Source organism: Marmota flaviventris, chromosome 5 (assembly GCF_047511675.1).
Source record: "Marmota flaviventris isolate mMarFla1 chromosome 5, mMarFla1.hap1, whole genome shotgun sequence".
NCBI lineage: Eukaryota > Metazoa > Chordata > Mammalia > Rodentia > Sciuridae > Marmota > Marmota flaviventris.
The window spans coordinates 26,632,387-26,658,532 of record NC_092502.1 but is presented as its reverse complement, the minus strand read 5'-3'; the positions used below and the strand labels follow the sequence as shown (position 1 = coordinate 26,658,532).

Below are 26,146 nucleotides of genomic sequence, written 5' to 3'. Positions count from 1 at the left end.
CCAGCATCTCCCTCACCCACCCACCTGTCCTCCAAACACACAGGAGGGAGGATGAGGTGAGGCGGGGTGCAGGGTGACAGGTAAGAGAGGACTGCCCTGGAACTCTGAGCTGGCTCCGCGGGTATCGCCCAGAGCCTGCCGCCTGTGCGAGCGTGAGGGGGAGAGTGACAGAGCAGGGGAGGGAGAGCGAGCAGGCTGCGAGAGCGAGGAGAGGAGGAGAGGGGGAGCGAGCGCTCCAGCTAGCATGAGGACGGGCTTCTCTTTCCGTGCTCAGTTAATCTGGCTGTCAGTTGGTGTTAACGCTGCAGTTTAAGTGCTCGGATTCCAAGGGAAACAGACAAACCTCACAGAAGGAAGCAAGCAAGCGAGGAAGGAAGGAACCGCGGGAGCAAAAGAACAGGCAGAGCAGCGAGAGGAATAAAGGGAAGGGGGGGAGACACCAAATCTATGATTGGACCTGGGCTTCTTTTTCGCCAATGCAAAAAGGAATATGCAGCACATCTTTGCCTTCTTCTGCACCGGTTTCCTAGGCGCGGTAGTAGGTGCCAATTTCCCCAACAATATCCAGATCGGTGAGTGCGAGGGGCAGCCTGGGGAGGGACTTTCTGGATCTGGCCAGGGATTTTGGGGGTGGGAGAAATCTTTCACCCCCTTCCTCAGTAGGAGCTGTTGTGCTTGGCTATCCCCAGCGCAGGAATCCACTTGGGCTGCCCGCCGGGGAGGGGAGGGGGCTTCATCTGATATGAGGAGGGGCAGAGGGGAAGTGTTCACACACACACACAGACACACACATGCACACCACTCACACTCCAAGCACCAGCGGGTGAAATGGAGGAACTGCTGCTTCAAAGGAAAAAAAAAAAAATCAGGCTGTCGCTTGGAAGGGGGTTGTGGGTGCTTAAGGAGTTAAGTCCGTTGCTTAGTAGATGGTGCCTGATTTCATTTATTTATATAAATATGTATGGTGGGTGTATTTATGCGTGTGGTTATGTATTAAATGTGCACATATATATTTAATTGCCAAGAGGCAGTGATTTCTTGGCTGGGGGAGGGGAATGAGACCCTCTCCAAGAAGGAATCAAGGGTGTGGGTTTATCCTAGGTGCTAAAATAATGTCAGCAGCCCCACTCTGGCTGCCTTCTCTTTGCTGCCTGCCATGCTGGGCTGGTGCTCCCCACTCCCCCAATCTGGAAGTTACCAGCCTGTCTTTGCTCTATTCCTTCTGTGGCCCCCTCCTTGCACACATTCGGATGGCAGATCTTGCCCACCTTTGACACACGCGCACACAGGCTCCTCTCCCCTCCCACCAGCTGTCCTCTACACTGGGCTCCATCCTCCCAACTTGGAGGCAGGTTTCAACATGCTGCACACCTTTTTGCCCCCCCCATTCCCTCTCTTGCGGGTTGAGCTTCTTCTAAAAAGCCCCCAATCCTCCCTGTGTTGATGAGGGAGGTGACAGATATTGATACTTCTCATAATTATGGGGTGGGGGGAGAAGACCAACAAGGGCACTAACACCAATCATAAAGCGTGTCCACAGGTCTCTGGGCTCTGGTGTAGCCAGCATTTCAGTGCTGTTTGTGTCCAGGAACCAAGCAAGCTGCTGTGCTCCTAGGCATCTGGGTTGGCTTGGTTTCTGTTTTTCTGTCCCCCCTAAATGAGATAGTTCCACTAGGGAAAGTTCACATTGCTGACAGTGTGTGTCTTTGTGTGAGTGTGTGTTTGTGGGGGGATGTGGTGCAGCTGGTATTTTGTTGGGCACACGTGTGCTGCCGTTCTGTCTCTTTCAGCCTCTCCAGTTATCTGGTTCCGAGGGTGGTTGGCTGGCCACGGAGTAACTTGCTTTGTTTCCTGACACCTGTTAAGCTACATTCTGAAGTGTGTATGTGTGTGTGTGCTCTGCTCCTGCCTTCCACGCAAAACTTCCTGCCTTCTGGAGACACTTCCCTTGCAGCCCAGCCTGCAGCCTCCTACCTCCACCCCTCCCACCCACTCTTTCATTCATTGCTGGTGAGGAGGAGGAAGGGGACCAGAAGTGTTCGGGGTGTGGTCATCTGGAAGGGGAGGGTGGAGCCTCAGGATCCAGAATGGTTGGTTGTTTTTACTCTTTAAAATGGGGGCATAGGTACATGTGGAATCCACTCGCTCTTATCCGTAGCCCTGTTTGTGTTTGTACTTATGTATTGCCTATACTCTGCTGATTATAACTGCTTGTCTAGAGACATTTGGTCTGGCTTTCTCAGGGTGTTTGTGTACATCACCATGGGTGTAAATGCATGAAGATGATTTGTGTATGTGTGCATGTTGTTTGCTCATGTAGCTCTGCAGATTTTTCATCATTTAGCCCCAACTGGCTTGTTGAGCTTCTGAAAGCATTGTTCCTGTTTTCAAACAAAAGGTAGCAACGCTAAAATTGTATAACAAATACTAGAAGCACAGCCATCAGGCCGTACTTGACTCTACTTGTACGATCTCCAACAAAAACACTGCAATTCATTTAAAAAAAAATTAAAACAAACACATATTGACTATGTAAGAAGTTAGAGGTGCATGACATTAGGACTGTGATTCCTATCGGATCTGAGATAAACTTCTCTGTAAACATTCATTATAGTTCAGTCTCTAGAAATGGCTGATTTTAATTCACACAAAAAATGTAATTTAATTTATTTACATGTTCACAGTAAATACAAAGGTAAGTCCTGTACTCTTTTGTTTCTTGAGACAGGAGCTGTGACAGGCCCTTCTCTCGACTGTGCTTTTTTACTGGAATAGAATGTTCATACCTCTTGACATTCTTAAGACCCCACATCCTTGAAGCATAAGGGTGTACCATGCAAACACACAGTGGTAATCCCTTATGTAACAAGTCATTCTTAGGTAGCTGGGAACATGAGTAATGGAAAAAGCAAAACACTACTTGCAGAAATCAAGAGTTTTCAGAGAAAATAGATGATAAATCTCAGAAGCAATAGAATAGTTAAACTGCATGCAGATCTTGACAGGCCAAAGATCAATAGTGTCAAAGCAAATAGTTATAATGTTAGAGAAGCCCACAAGGTCCCAGTCCTGGTTTGGAGTCACTTTGTAACACTTATTAGCCCCGGCATCCAGTAAGATCTGTGATCAGAGACAGGGCCCATGCAAGACAAGTTAGGCTCAGATGGGATTTGTGTGTGTATGGGAACATAGGCCTCATGGGCAGTTTGCACAAGGGAAGAAGAGAAGTGCCACGGGTCTCCTGTGTTCTCTTTAACCTTAGCTGAGCTGAAGGGTGAGCAATCAGATCTTTGAGCAGAGTGATAGATGTTGGGGATCATGTCACATAACGGCTCATCTGTAGAAGTTTAAGCCTCAGCATCCATTTGGGTCTGTTTGGACTCTCATTCCTACCTCTAAAAAACTATAACTAATGAGATTGGCAGGGGAGAAGAGGGCTTATGTGGGGGTGGGCTGTTGAGGAACTAAAATCTGTCTCTAGCCTAGAGACCATGTTGCATTTTCTTTCCTCCCAGGGGGATTATTTCCAAACCAGCAGTCACAGGAACATGCCGCTTTTAGATTTGCTTTGTCGCAACTCACAGAGCCCCCAAAACTGCTCCCCCAGATTGATATTGTGAACATCAGCGACAGCTTTGAGATGACCTATAGATGTAAGTAATTGCTTCTATTTCTGAGATTTCTTTCTGCGCCACACCAATGAAAGGAGGGCCTGTGGGTAGGTGGTGGTGGTGCCAAGATGACTTGGGTTGTCATTTGTCTTCATAAGAGAAAGCCCTCCAAGAAAAATTTCCAGAGCCTTTTAAGTGATTCCAGCAGTTGGTATTTTAGATCCTGCTATGCTTCATGAAATGGGTTTGCTTTTTCACTGTCAGCTAACTTTAAATGCCAGCCCGAGGAGTACTTGGGTTGACTGCATATCCCATACCTTGCTGAGGTTTTCTGGTTCAGCTGAGAGAGTTTCACACGTAGGAAACTTCTGAGAGATGTAGAATTAAAGCTTCTGACTTTAGAAGAAACTGTTCAGAATACTTAAGCCATGTCCTGTCCACAAGTTGAAAAGAGAAAAGTGTCTCTATAACTCCCTAAGAAAAGGTAGATGGTTTCCTATTTTCAGAAGCGACCAGTTATTATTAAAACTTGTTTCCTTGTTTACAAAATGGCTTGAAGTGATTGATTGCTTAGAACATAGTTTGTAGACATAAAAAAAGAGAATCTGAAAAATTTACACAGTTTGTATGACAAGCTTTGAACATCAAAGAGAACAGAGGTGGTCTCAAGGAGAAGGGGTAGATATATTGTTGATCTCTGAACTGAATATTATAAAATGTGGGCGACAAGCATCATTCTGAGTTTTTCTGGCAAAAAAAGAAACCTGGGTGGTTGGTTACATGATTGCCACTTTATGTCAGAGGAAAGTACAAAAATTAATCAGTAAAGACACTTTCTCTCTAGGGATTAAGTTCAAATAGGAATTAATGGCAGGAAAGTGGGAAGAGAATGGGCAAGAACAATTTGGATTCCGAAACTGGATCCAATAGGCAACCATAGACTTTGTGAGTCACTATTGGCTTGGAGACGTCTGCTGAGCTGGAGACGGTGGAAGGCATGAACCATCTTTCATGCCCTTCTCTCATTCCCACAATTCTCAGTGAGTTGAATAGTCTTGGAAGCCTCAAAATGAGAATCCAGAATTCTCCCTATCCCCTATGAGCACTCCTATGATAATGATGATATGAATTCCAAGAATTATATAAATATAATATGTAAATTAAATAAATATATATAAATATAATCTGATATAAATACCAGGTTTCATTATTGAGGACTTATTGTACATCAAGAGCAATTATAAGTTCTTTATGGATATTAAGAGTATTACCATTTATTAAGCATTGCTACAGCCCATATAAAGCACTAATTGCTTTTTTGTGAGTTAGTTCATTTAATCTTCACAGAAGCCTTTCAGAGAACTCTATATTATCTTTCTTTTAGAAATGAGGAAACTGAGGCAGCAACAAGTTATATAACTTACCCAAGGTCACTTGGGAAGAAAATGGTGGTCTCATGACCCCCAAGGTCTATATCCCTAAGCTCTGTGATAAATATGTTGATCCTTATGGTAACTTAATCATCTATAGTGCAATTACCCAAGAAGTAAAAAGGAATTTTCAGGATCTTGTCAGTAAGTGGCCTGATAAAGCATCTAAGGAGAAACACACAGAGTACTTAAAACTGTAGCTGTGATTTTGCATAGGAGCACCATTGAATTAACAAAATAGCAACTCTCCATTTTAGTAATGCTAAAACTAAAAATCTCTTCTACTGGGCTACCCCATGCTCCAAAAGCAAAGCCGGAGTTTAATTGGTAGAGTAATACAGAGTAGGTATTTAGCTCTCAGATAACCATCACTTTCTTTTCTTTTGACTTGGAGTAGGGTCTCTGAAGAAAGGATGTAGGTGTGGGCATCAAAGTATCTATAAACTACTGTGGATTATGCATAATCTTTTGCATGCATATGCCAGTGTTAAGATATTTCTTGGGGAGAAGCATTACAGTTTTTGTCATATTCTGTAGTTTTTATCATAGTCTCAAAGGGGTTCATTTCTCAGGAAGGAGTGCTTTCTTAGAGAATCACCAATCTATGGCTGTTATGTGCATTCATTCATGCTGCTGAGAATTGTCTACAGCAGAGCGTGGTGGAAAGAGAGGTCAGCTGCTTTCTTGGTGTCAAGATGTTGACTGGCAGGACAAGATAATAAAAGACAAAAATAGGAGAAAATGTTCTAAAGCAAAAGGTGGTTGTTTTTATACTGTTATCTTTACAACCTAACACTTGATCTCTAATAGAATTGTTGGCTGTTTACCAGGGTGGCAAAAATATGGTACAGGCAATGTTGTACATTATGGCCAGTGGATCTGGAGGGGATAGCTCTGGGTCCTTGAAATGGTACTTGCCGTATGTATGTTTGTGTACAGGTCTCCATGCCTTTCAGCCTTATTCATTGGCTATTCTTTAAGTGTTTCTTAAAGCTGTGAACTGAGGTGGAGGTTGGAAATGAAAAGATGATAAAATGCTTTACTTAGAAAGTAGCTCATACTCCACTGGAGGACACTGGTGTGGAGATGGTCTGAGAAGGAATAATGATATTTTATTTATAGAACTTTAGTTTCTTCTTTTTCATTCCAAGATCAGAGGAAGTACTGGGCAATTTGGGTGGAAACAATGGCATTGTAATTCCTGGCCTGACCGAAAGAGTCTTTATTAATTTTCATGTAAGGCTAGGGGACTCTGTGGGGCATATTCACCATGGTCCATTGGTCTGGGAAAACTCTACATCTGTCTCAATTTGAATGCAATAAAAAAAAAAAACATCAAAGGGAATAGAGTGGTTTGGGGCAGAATAAGTTAATTAGTCACGCACGGAAAACCAAGAAAACTATCTTATTCAGATTTAATTTTGTGTACTTTTTTTGAAATATGGATTAGTAGTTACCTTAAATTAACTGTTCCAGCTGTTCTTACCTCCAACTGATCAAATATTATTTTTCATAATTTTTGCTGACATCTGATTTTTTTTTCTGTTCATTTTGCTATTCATTATCCCTCCACCAGAGGGTAGAGAAGGGAAGGGAGAAGAAGTGTAATAGGAACTATTCTTATTAGATGTGTTAACAACAAGGCATTAAAAAAAGAAGGTGGTGAATATAGGGTAGCAGATCAGAGGATTTGCAAGAGGAGCATTACTAATAGCACTGGCCAAGGGGAGAGCTGGGAATCGCCTTTGCATTCACTCTTTCTTGCTCTCCTTGTCTGCCTCCATGAACAAGAAGGCAGACCTTCCTTCAGCAACCCAAATGACTTGAGCTCTCCTCTCAGCACACTCCCAAGCCCACAAAGGCAGGTTGAGGGAGGCTGTCTCTAGAGCAGTACCCGTTCAGCCTAAGAACTGCCTTTGTGATAAGTTTAATGAATGACTGAATGAAATAATGATGGAGTTCTGATTATAGGTCTGAGATGCACTATTGCAACTCAATTCTTACCTTTCCATTCACTCCGCTATTTATTCATTTGTTTAGCAAGTACATGCTCAATGTCCAATCACTGTGCCTTGGAATACAAGGGCCCACAAGACCTACCCAGCCTCTTTCCTGGTAAAGCCTACAGTTTAGTCCTCAAACTTCAGCATACATAAAATTCATTCAGGGAACTTGTGTCAAGCAAGACTTAGAAGCAGACTCTCTATTTCCTGAATCAGAAAATTTAAGAGTAGATCATGGAAGGATTCTGTAATAGTTAGTATGAACATCACACTTGAAAGAATTCTTTTTATCTAAAAAATTCTTCCATTTCTTTAGTAAGCATTTTTGAGCCTTTAGCCAAACCAAGATATCACATTAAGTGCCAGAAAGGCAGACAAAACTTCCCTGCCCTGGAGGACCTTATTCCTAGTGAGACAGACTGTCCTGTAAAGAGAAAATGAAAATGTAATGTTTTAAGTGCTAGGGCTGCAATTTGTTGGAGATACTTGAAGGCATGGGCTTGCCCTTCGTGGAGTGGTGGTTGAACTGAATGGTAAACAGAAGTTTTTCAGAAGGATAAGTGAGAGGGCAGGAAAAGGGAAGAGGCAAGTGTTTTCCAGGCAGAGAGGATGGCAGGTACAAAAGGGTGCCTTACCTGGCTGCGGTTTTCCGCTCCAACCTCCAGTGGCACTCCATGGCGGGCTTCGCATTTGACATTTGTCAAATGCTGCAGAGGAGTTCACCAGATGGCCTCCCCACAAGTCATTTCTAGTACAGATGTGCACTTTGGGGGCTCACTATGCAAGAATGATGGAATTTCACATCAAAACTTGGACATCTTGCCTTCCTTAAAATTTGTAGGGTCAAATCAGGGAGGGTCACATCCCTGATCACAGTGGGCCTCCTTTTATTATATACCTCCTTGGAAAGCTCAGGGACTTTCTGAGGCCAGCCTCAGAAACTTAGTGAGACCCTCAAGATGCATTGCTCATCTTTTCCAGAGTTACAAACTAACAGCCTTAATTTGCTTGACCTGGACAATATTTTTCAACATTTAGCATAAAAATCTAGATTTCTGACTTCTTTGAAAAAAAAAAAATTAGGGCATTAAGCAGTCCTGGGCCCACATTCCTGCTCAACTTCTGTTGTCTAGAGCTGGGGAAGTTCCATTCTCTTTAAATATCAAGCAAACACGTTCAAGTTCACCAAAATTCTCACTACTCTCTGTTGAACATGTGACCATTGTTAACCCAAATTATATTGCTTGTCCAGCCTTCTAAATAAGCCAATTTGCTCACCCCTGATTTATATCCTTTATCTTCTGATATTTTATTATCTCATTCTACTATCTATTATTCACCCTGTAACAAACAGTAAAGGACACAACATGCTCCTGCTATCAAAAAAAAAAAAATTAGTCTGAATACAGTAATGAAGAGAATAGTGTGGCCAGCAGGGGGACAAATGAAGAGTATTTTGACAACCTACTATGTGCCGCATACCTCACAGATGTTATCTTATTCAAGTTTTAGGACCATCTCAAAAGGTTATTACCCCAATTTTAGAGATGATGCTACAGAGACCAAGAGAGATGATTTCTTCCTCTTAGGCAACAAATAAGAACCCAAGTTAGTACGAGAATCCTGTATGGGGGATTTCAGAACTCAGTGAGCTTTCTCCCTTTGAAAATTTATAACTCTGTGGACCCCCAAATTGGAAGAGCCAGCAGGAGAATCACTTCAGTGGCGTTTTGTTCAGGGTTCAATGTGACATCTGGGGCAGAAACCATTGGCTGTGGATTGTGGAGACTTCTTGGGGGGAAGCTGGGTCTTGAGCAAGCATGGAAAACAGAGTGGATTTGAGTGGTAACGTGAGAAGATGGTGTTTTGAGTGGGTCAAGTCACAAGATTCTTCCTCCTGTCTCCTCGACCACTGCTGCATGGGCTTGTATTTCTGAGCTGAAGGATTTGGCATTTGTCTTCTTCACCCACACCCTGCTCCTGGTTCCTGGTTCCATGGCAGATGTCTCCAGCTCCCTGGTTGATGTTACATTCTCCCTTCAAGACACACACACACGACATGTGTCCGTGGTTGACTCTCTGTTCTTATAATACTGATGATCATCAGCTTTTTGGTACCGAAAAGCACTTGTAAACATTTCTTCCTCTGGCTAGTTTAGACACCTGGGCTGGGAGGAGGGAGATTGCTGCTGTCCTCTCAGAGGCTCGGCACAGATAGTCACATCAGACATTTGTAATAGGGACAAGATTTTTTTTTTTTTATTATTCGCTTATTCAAAGCAGGTTTGTGATTGCCCTCGGTGGGGCACATGTACCTTCGTTACCCCTTTCGTCCCCTTGCCCACAGCATTCATTGATTAGAGAATTCTTTCCCTCTGAATTTACACAGGGCTTCATATTGCTCTTCACCAAAGCATTCTAAACAGCTGCTACAACTCTGAGCTATCGGTCAGAGCTGACGCAAGAGATGAAATCCATTTGCTGCTACAAAGCACTGCATTAGGAACTGAGGAAAATAAAATGTATTAGGCATTGATTCTCCCCTTAAGGGGTTCGGGTTTTTATAGAGGAAGTGGGCATCAGCATTAAAACTATGACACAGGATGGATATCATGTCTCTCTCTCTCTCTCTCTCTCTCTCTCTCTCTCTCTCTCTCTCTCACACACACACACACACACACACACACACCATATTCAGAGGAGGGAAAGAAAACTTCTGGTTCTAAGAATCTAGGTTTCATCAAACAAGGACTTGGAGTTGAAATTGGAAAGGCAGGCAAAATGCAGATGGGATATGTGTATATTATACCATGTTTTATGCAGTAGAAAGTACACTCAATTGGAATTTGAAGACATGGATTCAATGTGGGATTACCTTATTGAATTATTCAGGTGTGGCCTTGGAGAAATACCACCTCCATGCTTATTTATAATGTGAAGTTCATGATCTCTGAGAATCCTTCTAGACCCATATTTCTATGTTGAGAGCACAAGGAATGCTTCAGGGAGGGAAACTCTCTAGTTTTTGGTGTGGAGGAGGGTCCCTAAGCCAACTAAGAATCTAAGAAAAACTGCACCATTCCCACCCCCATACCAAGTTGAATAGGCCCTTCTCATTTTTTTTTTTAACACTAATGTGAGCATTAAGCATACTCTAGGCTCCAGGTTCATTCATTCAATATTCAACAAATATTTATGGACTATTTAACTATTGTGAATCAAAATAGAAAGCAGTCCTGCACTAATGGATTAGCTGCTAATAAGGGATGCAGACATGCATCAGATAATCACACAAATAACAGGATCATCATAGGTTATGATAAAGGATCTAAAAGAAAATAAGGAACTGAAAGCATATTACAAAGGAGCCGGTCTTGGGCAGGGGTAGCAGGTGTTTCATCTGAGAACTTGAGTTTCTGGTGATGTGGTACAGGGAACAGGAGAATTCTAGGCCTGCTCTGGATAGAGGCCTATGTGGGAACTGGGGCAAAGTGTGGGGCTGGAAAAGATGCCAAGGTCTGCCACTGGCTATGGATTTTGAGCTGTGGGAAACCCACTGAAGCATTTTATGTGGAGAAGGGCCTGGTTTAGACTTCTGTTTTCTCACCAGGAATCAGATGTTTGGGGGGCCCTTTGCCACACTCACGTTGCCTGGAGACTTTTGGTTCGTGTAGCAATGGCCTTCCATTCATTACTCCTGTCACTAGTCTGGGATGGAATCTGGTGGAGGGGCAGAGGTCAATGACAGATGCTAAGGGAAAGGGAAGCTCATGGTGGAATATGTGTGAGCTGCCTTCATACATGGCTCTGAGCAGGCGTTTGTGGAGATCAGAGGCTGACCCAGTGAAGGGCCTGGAATTCCAATAAACCTGAGTCCTGAGGGGGTCCTACCATATGACTCTGGGACTCAAATTCCCATTGCTCCTTCCTCCACTCACACCTGCAAGCTGGTCCTCACATGCTCCTCTTTGAAATTCTGACCCTCAGGTACCAGCCTTCTCCTCCACAGAGCCTGCCTTCTATTCTCTTATTCATACTTTCCTATACCTCTGTACCTTCCCCCTTAGAAAATGTCACACTTAGTCCTAGGTTTTGGTCACCTGATCTTTCTTATCTGTCAGCTAGACTAAGCAACTTGAGGTCAGTGACCTGGTTTTCTTCAACTTCCTATTGTAGTCTTCACCAAAGGACAGTATCCAGTGGTGCTTGTGGTGCTAATGAATGGCACATGTTACATAACAGCAGCGGCAGTGATGAGAATAAGCCCGGATTATGACTGTGTATGGTGATGCTTTGATATTATGAGTTTTGAAATTTCCAGCAGGTTTTGTTGTAAATTTTTATGGATGGTTATCATTGTATAACCAGAAAGTGATGAGGGTGAAAACCAGGTATAAGTCAAATGGAAAACTCATTCCAGCTCCTTTATGGACCATTGACATGAAGGGTCCTAAATAAGGTACAAGGGCCCATTTTCTAAATAAAGGATTTCTGGTCCAACGTCTGGTTCTGCTATTGATGCATGATCTTCATATGACTCAGGCTCCTTGATTCTCCTTTTTTGAATCTTAGTTTCTTTCAAAAGAGGGTAATAATAAGTATCAACCATACCTCATTTTGGTGAAGATATTGTTTCAAATCAACTTTCCACTCAATGAAATGCCATGAAATACTTCCTTGTTCATTGACTGCCTGTACCTCCTCCTCCGGCGTCATATATGCTATTTGTGCCACCTGGCCCTTTGAAGCACCTTGTGGTGCTACCTGCTGACTGTGGTCAAGGTGTTCAGGGCACTGAGGTAACTGGAAATCTCTTTCCATGCCCTGCTGCTCTTGTGACAGTGGTGTATCCCACCTGGTGTCCAGACAACACAGGGCAGCCCAAGGCCACAGGAGGTCTCAGAGGATGTGGCAACACTGGAGTGAGTGAGGCAGGTGGAGCCCAATGAAATTGACACACAATGATTAGGCCTGTTCCTAGGACATTCTTTATATCCGAAAGGATGGATATGACTTTTTAAAAAATCGTTATTATTTTGTGTACCAAAGTATTAGTTTATTATAGAACACAGACACTGAACAAAATAAAGCTTGTATAATAATACCAAATATAAATTTCCCATCTTTTCTTCCGAATATATCAACTTAAAATTTAATAGATTTATTTACCATTTTATAACATAATCTTTACTTCCTATAACATTTATGTTACTTTTACTATTATACATTCATTTTTAATGGCTTCCTAAAAGCCCATTGTACATCTGTACCCTAATCTACTTAAGCCATTTCTATTTATTGGATGTCTAATTTATTTCCAATTTTCTTCTTAAAAATAATGCTTTGATGATTACCCTAAAATTTTTAATTATTTGTATGTGTTTTTTTTCTGATTTTATGAGCATTTCAGACCACTAGAGAAATTTCCAGTTAGATTTAACAGAATAATTAGTGTATGTAAGCTAGAAGATAACTTGTTCAATGCCAGCTCAGACAATAATTTGCTGTATGACCTTGAGAAGTCTTTGTGTCCAGTTAGTTTGCAGATGTATAATACGGGGTGATAATACCAGATCCTCAGGGTTATTAGAACAAGCAAATGCCATTACTTTTATGAAAAAGCTTTGACAAATCAGAAGTGCAAGGCAAATGCAGGGTAACATAATTAGCCAGGCTTCTTATCTATTAACATAAATGCACCATAAGTACAATGTGACTAATTAATCTTTAGTGTTTTCCTATGAGAGTGGTCATTATCTATGAATGAATCTATTTTGTAGATGGGAAAAATTGAAATCTTAAAGCTAAGTTTATCCCAGGTCCAAATTTGTAGCAACCCTAAATCTGAAAACATTTCTTTTTATTTATGATTCACTCTACATGAATGGACTAAATATGTGGGCCATAAAGTGCCTTTGGCTTAAGAGATCATTGGTTATAGGGACAAAGGGCCAACCTTATTTGGATAGGGAGCAGTTAGGACTTTTTGGTGGCAAATAACAGAAACCAGATTAATTAGATAGTTTAGGTTAGATTAGTTAGCTGTAACTAAACTTGATTAGTTAGATAGTGTTAAGTATACAGCTGGATTCAAGGACGTGAAAGATATTGTCATGACTGAGGTACATCATTTAGATTTTTAAGCTCTGTCTTTTCTAAGTTGGTTTTATTTTCATGCATATGTGTGTCACACAGGGGAGCCCAGCACATACAGCCTTTACCTGCCCAGCTCAAAGTACAGTGGAGCATGAACTTTTCCTTCCCACCAGTTCCACAGAAGCCCTGGAGCTGATGTCCTTGAATAAAACCAGGACACATGCCCATTTCTGAATGTGACACAGACTTTGAGTTGGCCTCAACTTCCTCAAATGATCATTCTTAGATTGCAGCGTGCTTGCTGAAAAGGACCAAATGATTGTTGATTTAAATCCCCCCAAACTGTGTGGATATCAGGGTGGAATTGTTTCCTAAAGGAAATGATAATGTTGTCACCCAAAGAATGAAGGCTGCACACTCAGTGGGCAAAATAGTGCAGATGTCTCATAACCGCACATCTTTAGAAGGGAAATTGAGAGAGGCTGATGCTAAACCAATGCAGACAAAGGTCAACAGGCTAAAACCAGAAGAGTCACCAGGAAGAGAAACCCATACAGGGGATTCTGGTAGGTGAGGCCAGAGGAGAGGTCAAGGCAGGAAAAAGCATTGAAATGCAGGCCAGTGAGTTTCTCAAAGCTGTGAGGAGTCTTTGAGAATCTCTGCCCAGCCAACAAACCTGTGCTCATGGAAATTTTAGGAGGTACCCAGGGACACCCATGTGGTCACTTTAGAGCACTCTGACAGAGTATTGAGGCTGTCAACCTAAGGTATCTGGTGATCCTGATACTCTCCCCCAATGACCAAGATATTTCCTGCTGAACTCGCTCAAGCAACTGTGCACAAACTCTTTAACAGTCCCAGTGGGAATCTTGGCTGCAAATCTGATAATCCCACACCACCAGATGGTAGAGACTTCTAATTGGTTCCATCCTGTCTAGTTTTTGGCAGGAATGAAACCTTCCCTATGCCTGAAGGGTGGGGACAGGGAGAGCCAGGACCAAATGAAGGAGTCTTTAACCTCTGTTAAACAGGCCAAGATCTTAAGCTGGTCCCTATCCAAGGTCAACAGGGTGGCACCGTTCTTTCACTTTATGTTATGGATTTACGATGGACTGAAATTTCAAAACTAACACTGATGAGACACAAGGCTGTAATGGCTGGAAAAGGATTTAGCTAAAAAGGTCAACTCATCCAGAGGAGGACATTCATTTAGTCAATCATTGATATTAATGGAGTATTGTAGTAGATCAGATTATTATTTGGCAATTCCTCATCTCACTCCCTCCAGCTCCTTTGGAAGAGTATATCCCCCTGATTCACTAATGTTGTTTCATTATATGATTTGCTTTGGCAACTTTGATATTAATAGACATATTTCAAGCCAAGGCCCTGGAAAGAACATGTCTGAGAGAACTTGCTGGTCCCAGGAGAAAGGCAAATATAAACCAAAGAAATGCTCCAATAAATCCAAAGACTAAAGTCTCCAGCAGAGCTGTCCCAGCCAGCCTGTAGACCTATGAGCACCATAGTAAATTCTCATTGTTATACACCACCAAATTTGGGGTTGTTTTGTTTTGCGGCAATCGCTGACCATTATAAGCAAACACTGTGTGTTTAACACATTACTAGTCACAGAAGAAACACTGGTAAATGATAGTCATACTCTAGTTAAGGAGACAGGTAATAAATACTTTTACAAACACAAAAATAAAGGATTATTACTAGGCTCAGAAAGAAAATAGAATGTAGTGATATAGTCACTATGGTAGAGAAAGATACCTGCTGTCAGTCAGATGGTCAAAACAAATTTCTCCAAGGAGATGAATTTTCAACTTAGACAAAAGTCGGGCAGCATTGAACTCCATCAGGGAAGTTAGAAACCTGCCTCATGGGCAAGTTGAATTGAAAATCTTGATCTAGGCAGGGGAGAGTGAGGTACCTTGGAATTATCCCCTGCAAACTAAGTCTCTCAATTGTCTTAGGGAAGACACTGGCTTCTGTCTACTTTGTTCCACAGGGAAGTCAAGGGCTAACAAAGATGCACTTGCTGCTGAGGCTAGATGACCAAAGGGCAAGGACACGAGTGAGCATGGCAGGCAGAGGGTAAGCTTTGCTCGGGTCTTGGTAACAGAGAGGTGATGGAATTGACTATAGTTCTTGTCCTGCTCCTAAAGAATCAAGAATTGCTGCTTATGAGGCTAGTAGGAGATGAGCATATGCATGTACGTTCATATATATATATTCATTCTTTCGCTGGGGAGGAGAAGAAACTAGAAGGCTTCTAGATCCCTTTCCAAGTGTGCGATTATAAAAAAGGATTCTGAGATGTAAATTATGTGTGAAGGAATGTTAAATCAAAGAACTTCATCTAAGCTGTGTGCCAAACTCCATTAGTTAATTGAAGTGGTTAATTAGAGGAGAGTCTCTTTGAGCAAACGGGAGGAGCTCCAGCATCCCTACTTACCTGGTAAAGGCCATGGAGGTATTACAGCCTCAAGGGAGGACAGAAAACACCTAATATAAGCCCTCCGTCTAATCTTCACTTCAGACCTTGAAAAGCTGGAGTGTGAGAGAATGGGAAGCTCTTCGGGGTCCACGTGCACTCTGGAAAAATCGGGAACACTGTTTAACTGAAAGTGCACTATTGGCTTCCCTTTCTTTACTCCAAGATCATTCTAAACCTTAAAATATGGTTTCTGTTTTGTCTATTCTAACAGACCAGGTTCTCAGCGGCGAATTCCGCTGTCTTCCACTTGTTTCATGTCGCCTGAGGCCTATAGGAGTCCGCACACCCCTCCCCAAGAACCATTAGCTTTGCAAGGCTGTGTCTCCAAAACCCCACCAAGGGGGTTTCTCTGTCTTTTTGTTCCTTTTTTTTCTCCCCAGTTTCTACCCCTTCCCCCCAAGATTCTGGCCTTTACATTTGGAGCTCAATATATCAAGAACAGAACTTAGCATCTGTGCTGACAGCTCATTGCTCTTGTCTCACTTTATTTCTGTTGAATCATCCAGGCTCAAAACAGAAGTGTCTTCCTTGATTCCGCAGGTCCTGTCCTCATCTCCACCTGGGTATGTGAGATATGCTGGTCTCACCACTACTCTGACTTTTGAATTTGTCCCCATTTTTCCTTCTTTTTCCACAGGATGATGGCTTTAGGTCTCTGACTAGTCTCTCCACACTGTAATCAACAAACCTCACAGCTGGCAGAGTGATTCTTTGAAGAATCTTTCTAGTCTTGAACATCCCCTGTCTCAAAAAAAAATCTATATCTATATCTATATCTATCTATCTATATATATCTATATCTATATCTATATCTATATCTATATCTATATATCTCATGTATGGCTCCCCACCTTGTTGGAGGTTCAAAATCGGTCCAGAATGCGAGTTTCTCCATAACATTCTCTCAATCCACCTGCTCCTTGAGACTTGGCTAACACCTTACAGCCAACCAGGCAGCCCAGTGCTGCCCCTTCTCCCTCTGCTTTGCTGTTCTCACATCACTGCTCCCATCTGGCAGAACCCTCACCCCCAAATGTTAATGCTTCATCCACATGTTCAGTCATGTTTAGGTGGGTCCCACATGATAGTGTTTTATAGATGAGAATCAAGAAGCAGCACCTACAAAAAGAACTATTCTTCCCATGGAGGATCACAGGGGTACAAGACGCTAAGCCTTTTGCAAGTATATTTAAATCTGCTGCTTATGTCATGTCCTGTAACATTCTACTGGTTCAAGCAAGGCATATGGCTAGGCTCCTAGGGCAGGAAAATATACACTGCCTTCTGAGAGGAATGGCAGAGTTACCTTGCAAAGGGAGTGGTTGTGCAGTTCTGTAAGGATAATCCAATGTACCACAGAGGGGACCCAGCGAAACCAGATGAGAGGTTCCTACAACGGTCTAGATGACAGATTATGGGACTTGGACAATATCTTGGATTCTCAGATGTTCCCTTTGTCTTATGAAGATATTTCTTATTCCTTCGGTTATGGCTGATTCCTTTTTCCTTTATCTTATTAGCTTTCCTTTTTTTGTACTCTTTTTATTGGCCCTTTAGATTTTCTACTTTCTGTACTTGAGACAATGTCCTATCTACTGTTGAGACCCTCAGCTCTTGGAGGGTGGAAGATAAGATAATATGCATTTGTGGTTCATTTACCAAGGGCAGATGTTCAGTACATTATCTCCAGGGTAGTATAATGGCCAAGAGTAAGGACTTAACACACTTTCCTGATTTGGGATCCTGGTGGATCTTTATAATTGACTTAACCTCTCAGAGCCCTGGTTTGTCAGTCAACAATACACACCTCTTAGAGTTGGGTGGATTGAAGAAGATAAAGATGGAAAGTACTTAGCATAAGACCTGTTGTAAAGGAAGTACCCAATAAATGGGAACTATTATGGTTTGTTCAATGTAATTGTTTATGATGGCACGCTTCTTTGGAATTGCCCTCTAGAGTCTTCATCTAAATATCCAACGTTCTTGTTGAAATGAGGGGCATGGAGAATAAAAATGCTCTGGATGGGATTTCGTAATTGAGTTAGGAAATATCTAGCTCTAAATCCTCTATGATCTGAAAATGACGGCAATAACAAAACCCCAAAATAGAGCCACTTTGCTACTTGTTTCCTTTTGCCATCTGCCAGGATAGATCTCTTTAGTTCTCCAGGTCTTGCTTAGAGTCAGCTGCCTTAAAATAATAACATAAAATAAAATTTAAATTTGGCCCAGTACTTATTTGGAGATGACAAGGCAATATACTTTAGCTAAATATATAGCGAGTGACTGCAGGAGTGAAATATAGGACAGTGTTGACTAAAGTGTTTGAGGAATGAACTGCTCTCAGAAAGTGAATTTTAGGACAAAAGGATTAATCAGAACCTGACTTTCATAAAATATTTGTAATTGAGGCAGCTTCTGAAGTGCACTCCTTGGCTCTTCTAAGATGACCAGGTTGATTCTAGTTTAATGTTGCCTTGATCATGAGTCTACTCTAGGCCAGGGGGCGCGTTGTGAACAGAGATTGTCCACAATTGTAGATGGGAATGGAAGGGAGGGGGGTGAACTCTTTTTTGGCTGTGAAAGTGGAGGAGAATAAACATAGAGAATTTAGAGAGCTTCACGAGGGTTTCAGGGAGCTCTGGGAGATTCATTTGGAAGAGTGAGCTGGCTTCGGACTACAGAAGGCTTTGAAAGCCAAGGAGAAGTATTTCTGAGACAGAATAGTAAAGTTTTAGGCTTATCTTCCAAAGTCCCTCTTTATACCCAATAAGGGGGTTTATTTAGCAATCACTAGAATAATCCTTGGCAAGAATAAAGTTATCTGACATCCAGTGACATGGAACATCCATGTGTCTATAAGCTAGACCCTAAGGGGCTTGGTTTTCAAGGATTTTAGTGATTCTCCAGTTGATGAGGTCTTCCCACTAGAACTCTGAGGATCTGAGGATGTTGACAAATTTCATTGGGGGTGTGGATGATTAGGGCAGGTTGTAGCCATGCTGGATTAAACAAAGTAGGAAGGGTGCTATTCTTTAGGATTTTGAGGAACTTTTAATATGCTAATGTGTCTTGTTAGTTTCTAAAAAGAGAGTAGAGAATGTATTTTTTCAAATTCCATAGTCCCTCTTTCTGCTGAGTTGTCTATTAATATCTCCCGAGACTCAATGCCTAGTTTAATTCTATTATACATACAGTGAAACTAAGGCCCAGTGAGTATAGAGGGATTTGTTTGCAATCGCTTACTGGCCAGGTCATGGTTTTACCACAGGACTCTGACCACCAAGCAAGACCTCCTGTCCCTCTTCCAGGCTCCCTATCAAATTTTGGAGCGAGTCCTCCCAACAGTTTTACCCACAACAAGGAATTGCTGATGATTTCAGAATGAACTGGCAGACGCAGGACCAACACTTGCCAAATTGGCACGGGCTGGCCTTGCTACTGTGTTTCCTTTCCTTGTCCTTATAAAGTCAGTTCTGGGTAACCTACCTTCCTACGTCCACCCGGGATTTCCAGACTCCACACTGCTGAAAAATAAAATAAAATAAAAGCCCCAATTCTGTTTCAAAAAGAGGTAGGTAGGTCGAAATAAATTATTTTAAATGTGACCCACAGAGTTAATAAATAAAATAAAAGGGCCAGGTTGCACCCAGGGGTTGAGGAGAAGATGCTGAGACACAGCAGGGAGAGTGACAAGATTAGGTGGGGAGACCCTGTTGTGACCCTGAGGCAGCACAATTCATATTGCCCAAGGTCTTTATCTGAGGCATCCTATGATTAGGATTCCCACAGATAGTATTAAGAAATTCAGAAAGTCAGCAATATGGAAAACATTTCTAGTGAGGCACAGGTGGAGTGGCTAAGAATGAAGGACAGTGAGTGTGAGTCTCCCCAGACTTCTAAACAGTCATCATGGAAAAGAATTGTACCTATTCTCTGTGGTGCAGGAAGCCAGCACAAGGGCCAGTGGGTGGCAGGCTGGGCTCGATGGATCTTGGGCTAACATGGCAGAGCCTGTTCTAATCCTATGGACCAGCTGGTGGTGGTGAGGGTTCCATTTCTGTGGTTCTGGGCATCTCCCAGTCAGCATGGCTACTGGAAATCTGGCCCTTCTACTGTATTGAATTCCCACCCTTGCCTTGATAATCTGTGGCATGGCTTAATAGTCACCTGTTGGATTCAAACTTTCCCTCTCCATTCTGCCTGGACCAACAAAGATACATCTAAATCCATGGACTGTGCATCAGTTGATGTGTGCCCCCCAAACTTTGTATGGTGAAGCCCTAATATCCAACATGATGGTATTTAGAGAGGGGGATCTTTTGGAAGATGATTTGGTTTAGATGAGGTCATAAGGGTAGATCCTCATGATGAGATAATTATTGCCCTCATAAAATGCACCAGAGAGCTTTCTCTCTCTTTATCTCTGTACATGGGCATAGAGGAAAGTCCATGTGCACTCAGAAAAATGGCAGCCATCTGCAAGTCAGGGAAGAGAGAGAGCCCCTCCCTGCTGGCACCCTGGTATCTAACTCTCAGCCTCCTGAAATATAAGAAAATGATCTCCATTGTTTAAACTGTCCATTCTGAAGTATTTTGTTACGGCAGCCTATGCTGACTAATACAATTGGCCATTAAGTTGTTGCCTCCATGATAAGTAAAACTAATCAGTGGTGGATAGGATGCAAACAGACGCTTAAGCAAAAGAGTGGAGGGGTATGCATTTGGGAACTCGAGGGAGTCCTATAGACCAGACCTCGCATTTTGACAGTTCTGCTGAGGGCTGGCCCCGTGCCCAGCCTCCTCCCACTTCTCTTCATCTCACTAGACCAAGAAAATATGCACATCTGTTATCCACAAATACTCTGAATTCCCCCGCCAACGCAGATCCCCGGGAAAACCTAACACAAGCAGAACAGGGGAAGAGATGCACAGGGCATTTGGCGTTCTTCAGGAGGAGGGTTGACTTTTCTGACACCCTCTATCTTGGTCTCTTAATTTGTCCTGAGTCAGTGAGCCACAGCATGTCCCAGAGGAAAGATGGAAATAGGACAAACGGGCATAAGCCTGGGTTCCAGCGCCGATTAGCCTGTGATCTTGGGCGACTCGCTGATCTTGTCTTTGTTTCCCTTTCCCTCTGTGACCCTGACAACTTTCACAGCCTCTGTTCCCCCGTGTATCCCTGTTGAACAGAGATCACAAAGAGTAGTGGTTATGAACCCAGACTTTGGTGCCAAATATCACATGAATTCTACATCTGCCACTTTCTCACCTTTGGGCAAAATTATGTAATATCTCTAAGTTTCAGTTTTTACAGCTATTATATAGGGTCATTAGCAGCCCCTATCATGAATTGTCTTCACTTGTGTGAAATGAAAAATTGCTCGTGCAATGGCAAACGTGGGTCTATTATGCTCAGTGCACTTAGTTCTGCTTTGCTATAACATTTCTCGCAGTCAAAGCAGCATGCCGCACCACACCTCCAGGCTCAGACCACGCTGACCTAGGAAACTCCTACACCACTCTTCATCACTTCATGATGCAAATGAGAATCCAGGGAACTCAGGAAAGACCCTCTATTCTGGGCAGGTAGCAATTGCCACACTCACAAGGGAACAACACTGTGTGACCTTCTGCAATGACTGTGAATCAGCAGCCGACATGTTGTGATGAGACTTTAATAAGACTATCTTTCCTTACCTGTGCCTGTGGGTCATGTGCAAGAAATCATTGTTCTTACTGTTTTTTTGGGGGGTGGATGGGTACCAGGGATTGAACCCAGGAGTGGTAAACCATAAAGCCACATCCCAGCTCTTTTTATTTTTTTTATTTTGAGACAGGGTCTCAATAAGTTGCTTAAAGTTGCTGAAGCTGGCTTTGCACTTGTGATCCTCCTACCACAGCCTTTCAAGCCCCTGGGATTATAGGCATGGACCATCACGCATGGCCAATTCTATAATCCATGTGGACTTGATTCTTTTCTAAGGGGAAGATAAGATTCCTATTTCATCCCCTTCACCTAAACATAGTCAATTTTTCCAGCACCATTTATTAAAGCGACTGTTGTTTCCCTATTGTGTCATTTCCCTATTTTGACACCTTTGTGTAAAATCAGTTGACTACAGTTGTGTGGATTTATCTCTGGGCTCATATTTTTGTTATCAGTTTTTATACCAGTGCCATGCCATTTTGATTGTTGTAGCTTTGTAATATTTTGAAACTAGATAGTGCTGATGATTCCAGCTTTGTTATTGCTCAAGATTACCATGGCTATTTGAGGTCTTCTGTGTTTGCATACAAATTAGAGGATTGGGTTTTTTTAATTATTCTTTTGGAGAATGATATTGGAATTTGAATATGGATTACAGTTAACAGGAAAACAAATAGCCTTATTTAAAAATGGGCAAAGGAACTGAATAGACATTTCTAAAAAGACACTAAGAAATGACCAATGGATTTGTAAAAAAAAAAAAAAAAATGTTTAACATCACTAACCATCAGAGATATGCAAATCAAAATCAAAAACCATGACAAGATGTCACCGCACATCTGCTAGAGGTGACATCACTAGGAAAAAGAATAAGGATAACAAGTGATGGCAGAATGTGGAGAAAGGGAACCATTGTATACTGTAGATGGGAATATAAATTAATTAAATCATTTTGGAAAATAGTATGGAGGTTTCTCAAAAAAAAACTAAAAGTATAATTATCATATGATCCAGAATTTGAGTCCTCAGTCCTCTCTTGCTGTGTGACCTGGGCTTAGATATTTGCCCTCTCTGAGGTGATCTGGAGAGCCCATCCACTGAGAAAACACCTGAGAAATCCTCCTTCTGTGTGTATACCCAAAGGAATTAAAATCAGCATGTCAAAGAGATTTCTGCAGTCCACATTCATTGAAGAATTATTCACAATAGCCAAGGTATGGGAACAATCTAAGTGCCTGTCAATAGATAAATGGATTTTTTTTTAAATGTGCTATATACAATGAAATACTATTTAGTCTTGAATGAAGAATAAAATTCTGTCATTTCTGAAAACATAGATAAATCTAGAGAATATTATGGTAAGTGAAATAAGCCAGTCACTGAGAGACAAGTATTGCATGATCTCACTTATACATGGAATCTAAAAATTGTCAACATTGTAGTATAAAGAAGAACAGTGGGTACCAGAGGCTGAAGTGCAGTGGGGATTGGCAAAGAAAGGGGGGACGTTAGTCCCAGTGTACAAAGACTCAAACAAGAGTAATAAGTGCTGCTGATCTGTTACATATCAAGGTGAGAGTAATCACAACATATTATGTTTCAAAACACTAAAAGAGTGGATTTTAAATGTTCTCACCACAAAGTACTAATAAGTATGTGGAATGAAGGATATGTTAATTAGCTGAATCTGCACTTTCCATAAAGTGTCATAATGTGTCCATATATGAACTCATCATCCCATGCCCTATATTTAGTAATTGTCAATTTTTTTTAAAAAAAAGAGCTTTTATTTTTTTTAAATACTCTCTTTCTTACTGAACCCCACATTTCCCCATGATTACAGTACGCATCCTTTTTAACCAAGTTAGCATGACCTTTAGTGGACATTCAGGATATGAAGGATGGCTGATGGGAAGGTGAACAGGTAAATGAAGGGTCTAAGGTATAAAATACCTTCACATTCTTCAGCTTTTCATCAGTTTAATTGCTATTTATGAACATCTATCTACCAGACCCTTGTTTGGCATCTTAGAATTAAAAAAAAAAAAAAAAAGAAAAGAAAAGAAAAGCTCACTAGTTGTTCCATGTGCCAGTCACACGAATCTCACCTGATACTTGTTGAAAGAGGACATTGGAGGGACAGAAAGCAGTTGATATAATGTTGCCAATGAGCAAAGACCTAGAAAAATCCTAAAAGGTCACACAGCTTTCCACCAATGTAAAAGGATCTGAATTTGAGTCCTCAGTCCTCTCTTGCTGTGTGACTTGGACTTAGATATTTGCCCTCTCTGGGGTGATCTGGAGAGCCCATCCACCTGAGAAAACACAAAGACCCATAGCTTCCAGATCTCCCTTCACAAGGAGAAAAGTGTCAAAGCACTTGTCAAAGTGCTTTGAACATGTCAAAGCACTTGGGCAGCATGGGGGAGGGTTATGACAGGGTGGACGTGTCCTTCCTGAACTGGTGCATCCGTGTTCCCATGTCAGGGGAGGGGAAGCAAAGAAAAAAACGGGGTGTGGGGGGGACAGAAACATAAAATCTGAACTTGATCTATGAAAACTTGATCTAAGAAAAATAATCTACTGATAGAAATATGCATAACCATATTTTGCCTAAATTTTTTTTTTTAAATAAAAACCTTAGTTTGGCCTTAATGGCTGGATCCTAGGGTGGATGATAAATGAAGAAAGTTGGGTAAGATGGAGAGGCCCAGAGTGAGAGGGAGGCAGGCTCTGGCCTCAGACCCCGCCATTCCTAGGAGTACCAGGAGCCCAAACCAGCAGGACAGTCATTTTCTCTTCTCTCTTCTCTTCTCTTCTCTTCTCTTCTCTTCTCTTCTCTTCTCTTCTCTTCTCTTCTCTCCTCTCCTCTCCTCTCCTCTCCTCTCCTCTCCTCTCCTCTCCTCTCCTCTCCTTTTCTCTTTTCTCTTTTCTCTTTTCTCTCTCTCTCTCTCTCTCTCTCTCTCTCTCTCTCTCTCTCCTTCTTTCTCCCTCCCTCCCTCTCATATTCACCTGAATTTGTCTTCATTTCCCTGCCAGCCTCTCCGATCCCCAGGGTGCCCACATGATGTCCCCTGCCTGCTGACTGGCTGTTCTGCTAAAAAAACCCCAGAAGCCTGATTTCCCCCTAGCTAGAGGCCAAGGGGACTTTGAGCTTCTGGGACAGTAACCACCAGTGCTGGGCAGCTGGCCTTGGGAATCAGCACAGAGACCCTCAAGGAGCCTTGGAAAGACCCCTGGGCCCTAAGAAAAGAAGGGATAGGATTGGACAAGGGACACAGATGGGATGTGAGCAGATGGGAAGCTAAGTGTCTGTGGCAGCTCCTTATCAAGAGATCACAGCTGGAGATGCATTCATTAGATCCACAGAATCCTCCTCCATTCCTCTTCCCAACCCCCCACGTCCAAGTCTGTCAGTGCCAGCTCCAAAGTATGTTTTGATCCAAATACAGTTTTCTGTTTCCCCTGCTACCTCCTGGCCCACGACACCATTGTCTTTTCCCACATCTCTGTGTTAAGCTTCTAACTTGCCCTCTTGACTCATGTCAGGCGGTGAGGAACCTGGGGGCTGAGGTCACTTTTTCAGTATATTGAGCTGAACATGTCAGTCCCCTATTAAATTAAACACAAACTCTCTATGTTGGCCTCCGAGGCCCTCCATGAATCTGTCCCTCTCCAGCCTTATCTCTTATCCTTTCCTCATGGAACTAGATTCCAGTCTTCTAAGTCTGCCTTCAGTTCCTTAAAGATGCCAAATTGCTTCCTAACTCAGGGCCTTTGCATTGGCCATTTCCTTCGTCCAGAATGCTCATAGATCTCATCACAATTGGCTCTATCTCATTATTCAGGTCTCACATGTTACTTCCTCAAGGAGACCTTCCATGAACACTCTACTTCAAGTAAACCCCAAATTGCTTTCATTCCAAGATTTTTTATTTCCTTCATAGCATTTTTCATGGTAACTTCTTTGCCTGCCTATGATTGTATTATTTAGGGTCACTTTCACCCACTTATCATAAGCTCCATGAGAAGAAGGTGTGCTGCTTCTTGCTCACTGTATCCCCAATATCTAATCTGGGCCTGGCACAGACTAAGTGCTGAGTAAAACTTTATCAGCCAGGTGAATGAATAGCTGAGTTAATGAATGAATCTCTTTGCACCTGGTAGTTAGCTCAACACTGAGGATATAGAAATGAACAAGACAGGGCCACTGCTCTGACGCTCTCCACAGTCTAATGAGAAACTGATGACCCATAGTTGCAAGATAAAAAGTATCACAGTATGTACATGCACAATAATACTAAATCTAACCTTGAGAACTCGCTACATGCTCATCACTGTGCAAACTATTTTACATGTATTTTTCATATAATTTCCACAATTTACCATGCAAATTAGTATTATCCTATTTAAGCTACATGACAACTCGTTTGATAGATGCAAAAAAAAAAAAAAAAGGAGACGCAGAAAGGTTCAGGTAGCTGGGCCATGAGAATAGCTACAAAGTGGCTGAGAACCACTTCAGCCCAGGCATCCTGACTCCAGTCTAGAACCTGTGTAGTTCAGAACCAGGCCAGTGATTCTCAAAGTGGCATCCCCTTGAACCATCAGGGTCAATGTTACTTAGCAACTTGTTAGAAATGCCAGTTTGAGGGTCCCAATCCAGACTTCCTGAATCAGCACTTTTGGAGTTGGGCCCAGCACTCTGTCTGAAAAGCCCCCTAGATGATTGTGATGATCCCTGGCCATGTTTGGAAACTGCTGCTTGCTGACTCGCTGATGTCTATAGG

General features: G+C 42.3%; 1 protein-coding gene across 4 annotated transcripts in view; it reads left to right on the top strand.

The window, feature by feature from the left end:
* The first annotated feature begins 490 nt into the window (after positions 1–490).
* The window catches only part of Gria1 (glutamate ionotropic receptor AMPA type subunit 1), a 298,993-nt gene continuing 273,337 nt past the window's right edge, over positions 491–26,146 (top strand). For all 4 annotated transcript variants that reach the window (XM_027938610.2, XM_027938605.2, XM_027938604.2 and 1 more), the window contains exons 1-2: positions 491–572; positions 3,516–3,653. In XM_027938610.2, the coding sequence (XP_027794411.1) occupies positions 491–572; positions 3,516–3,653 (220 nt within the window). The remainder of the gene's footprint in view (positions 573–3,515; positions 3,654–26,146) is intronic.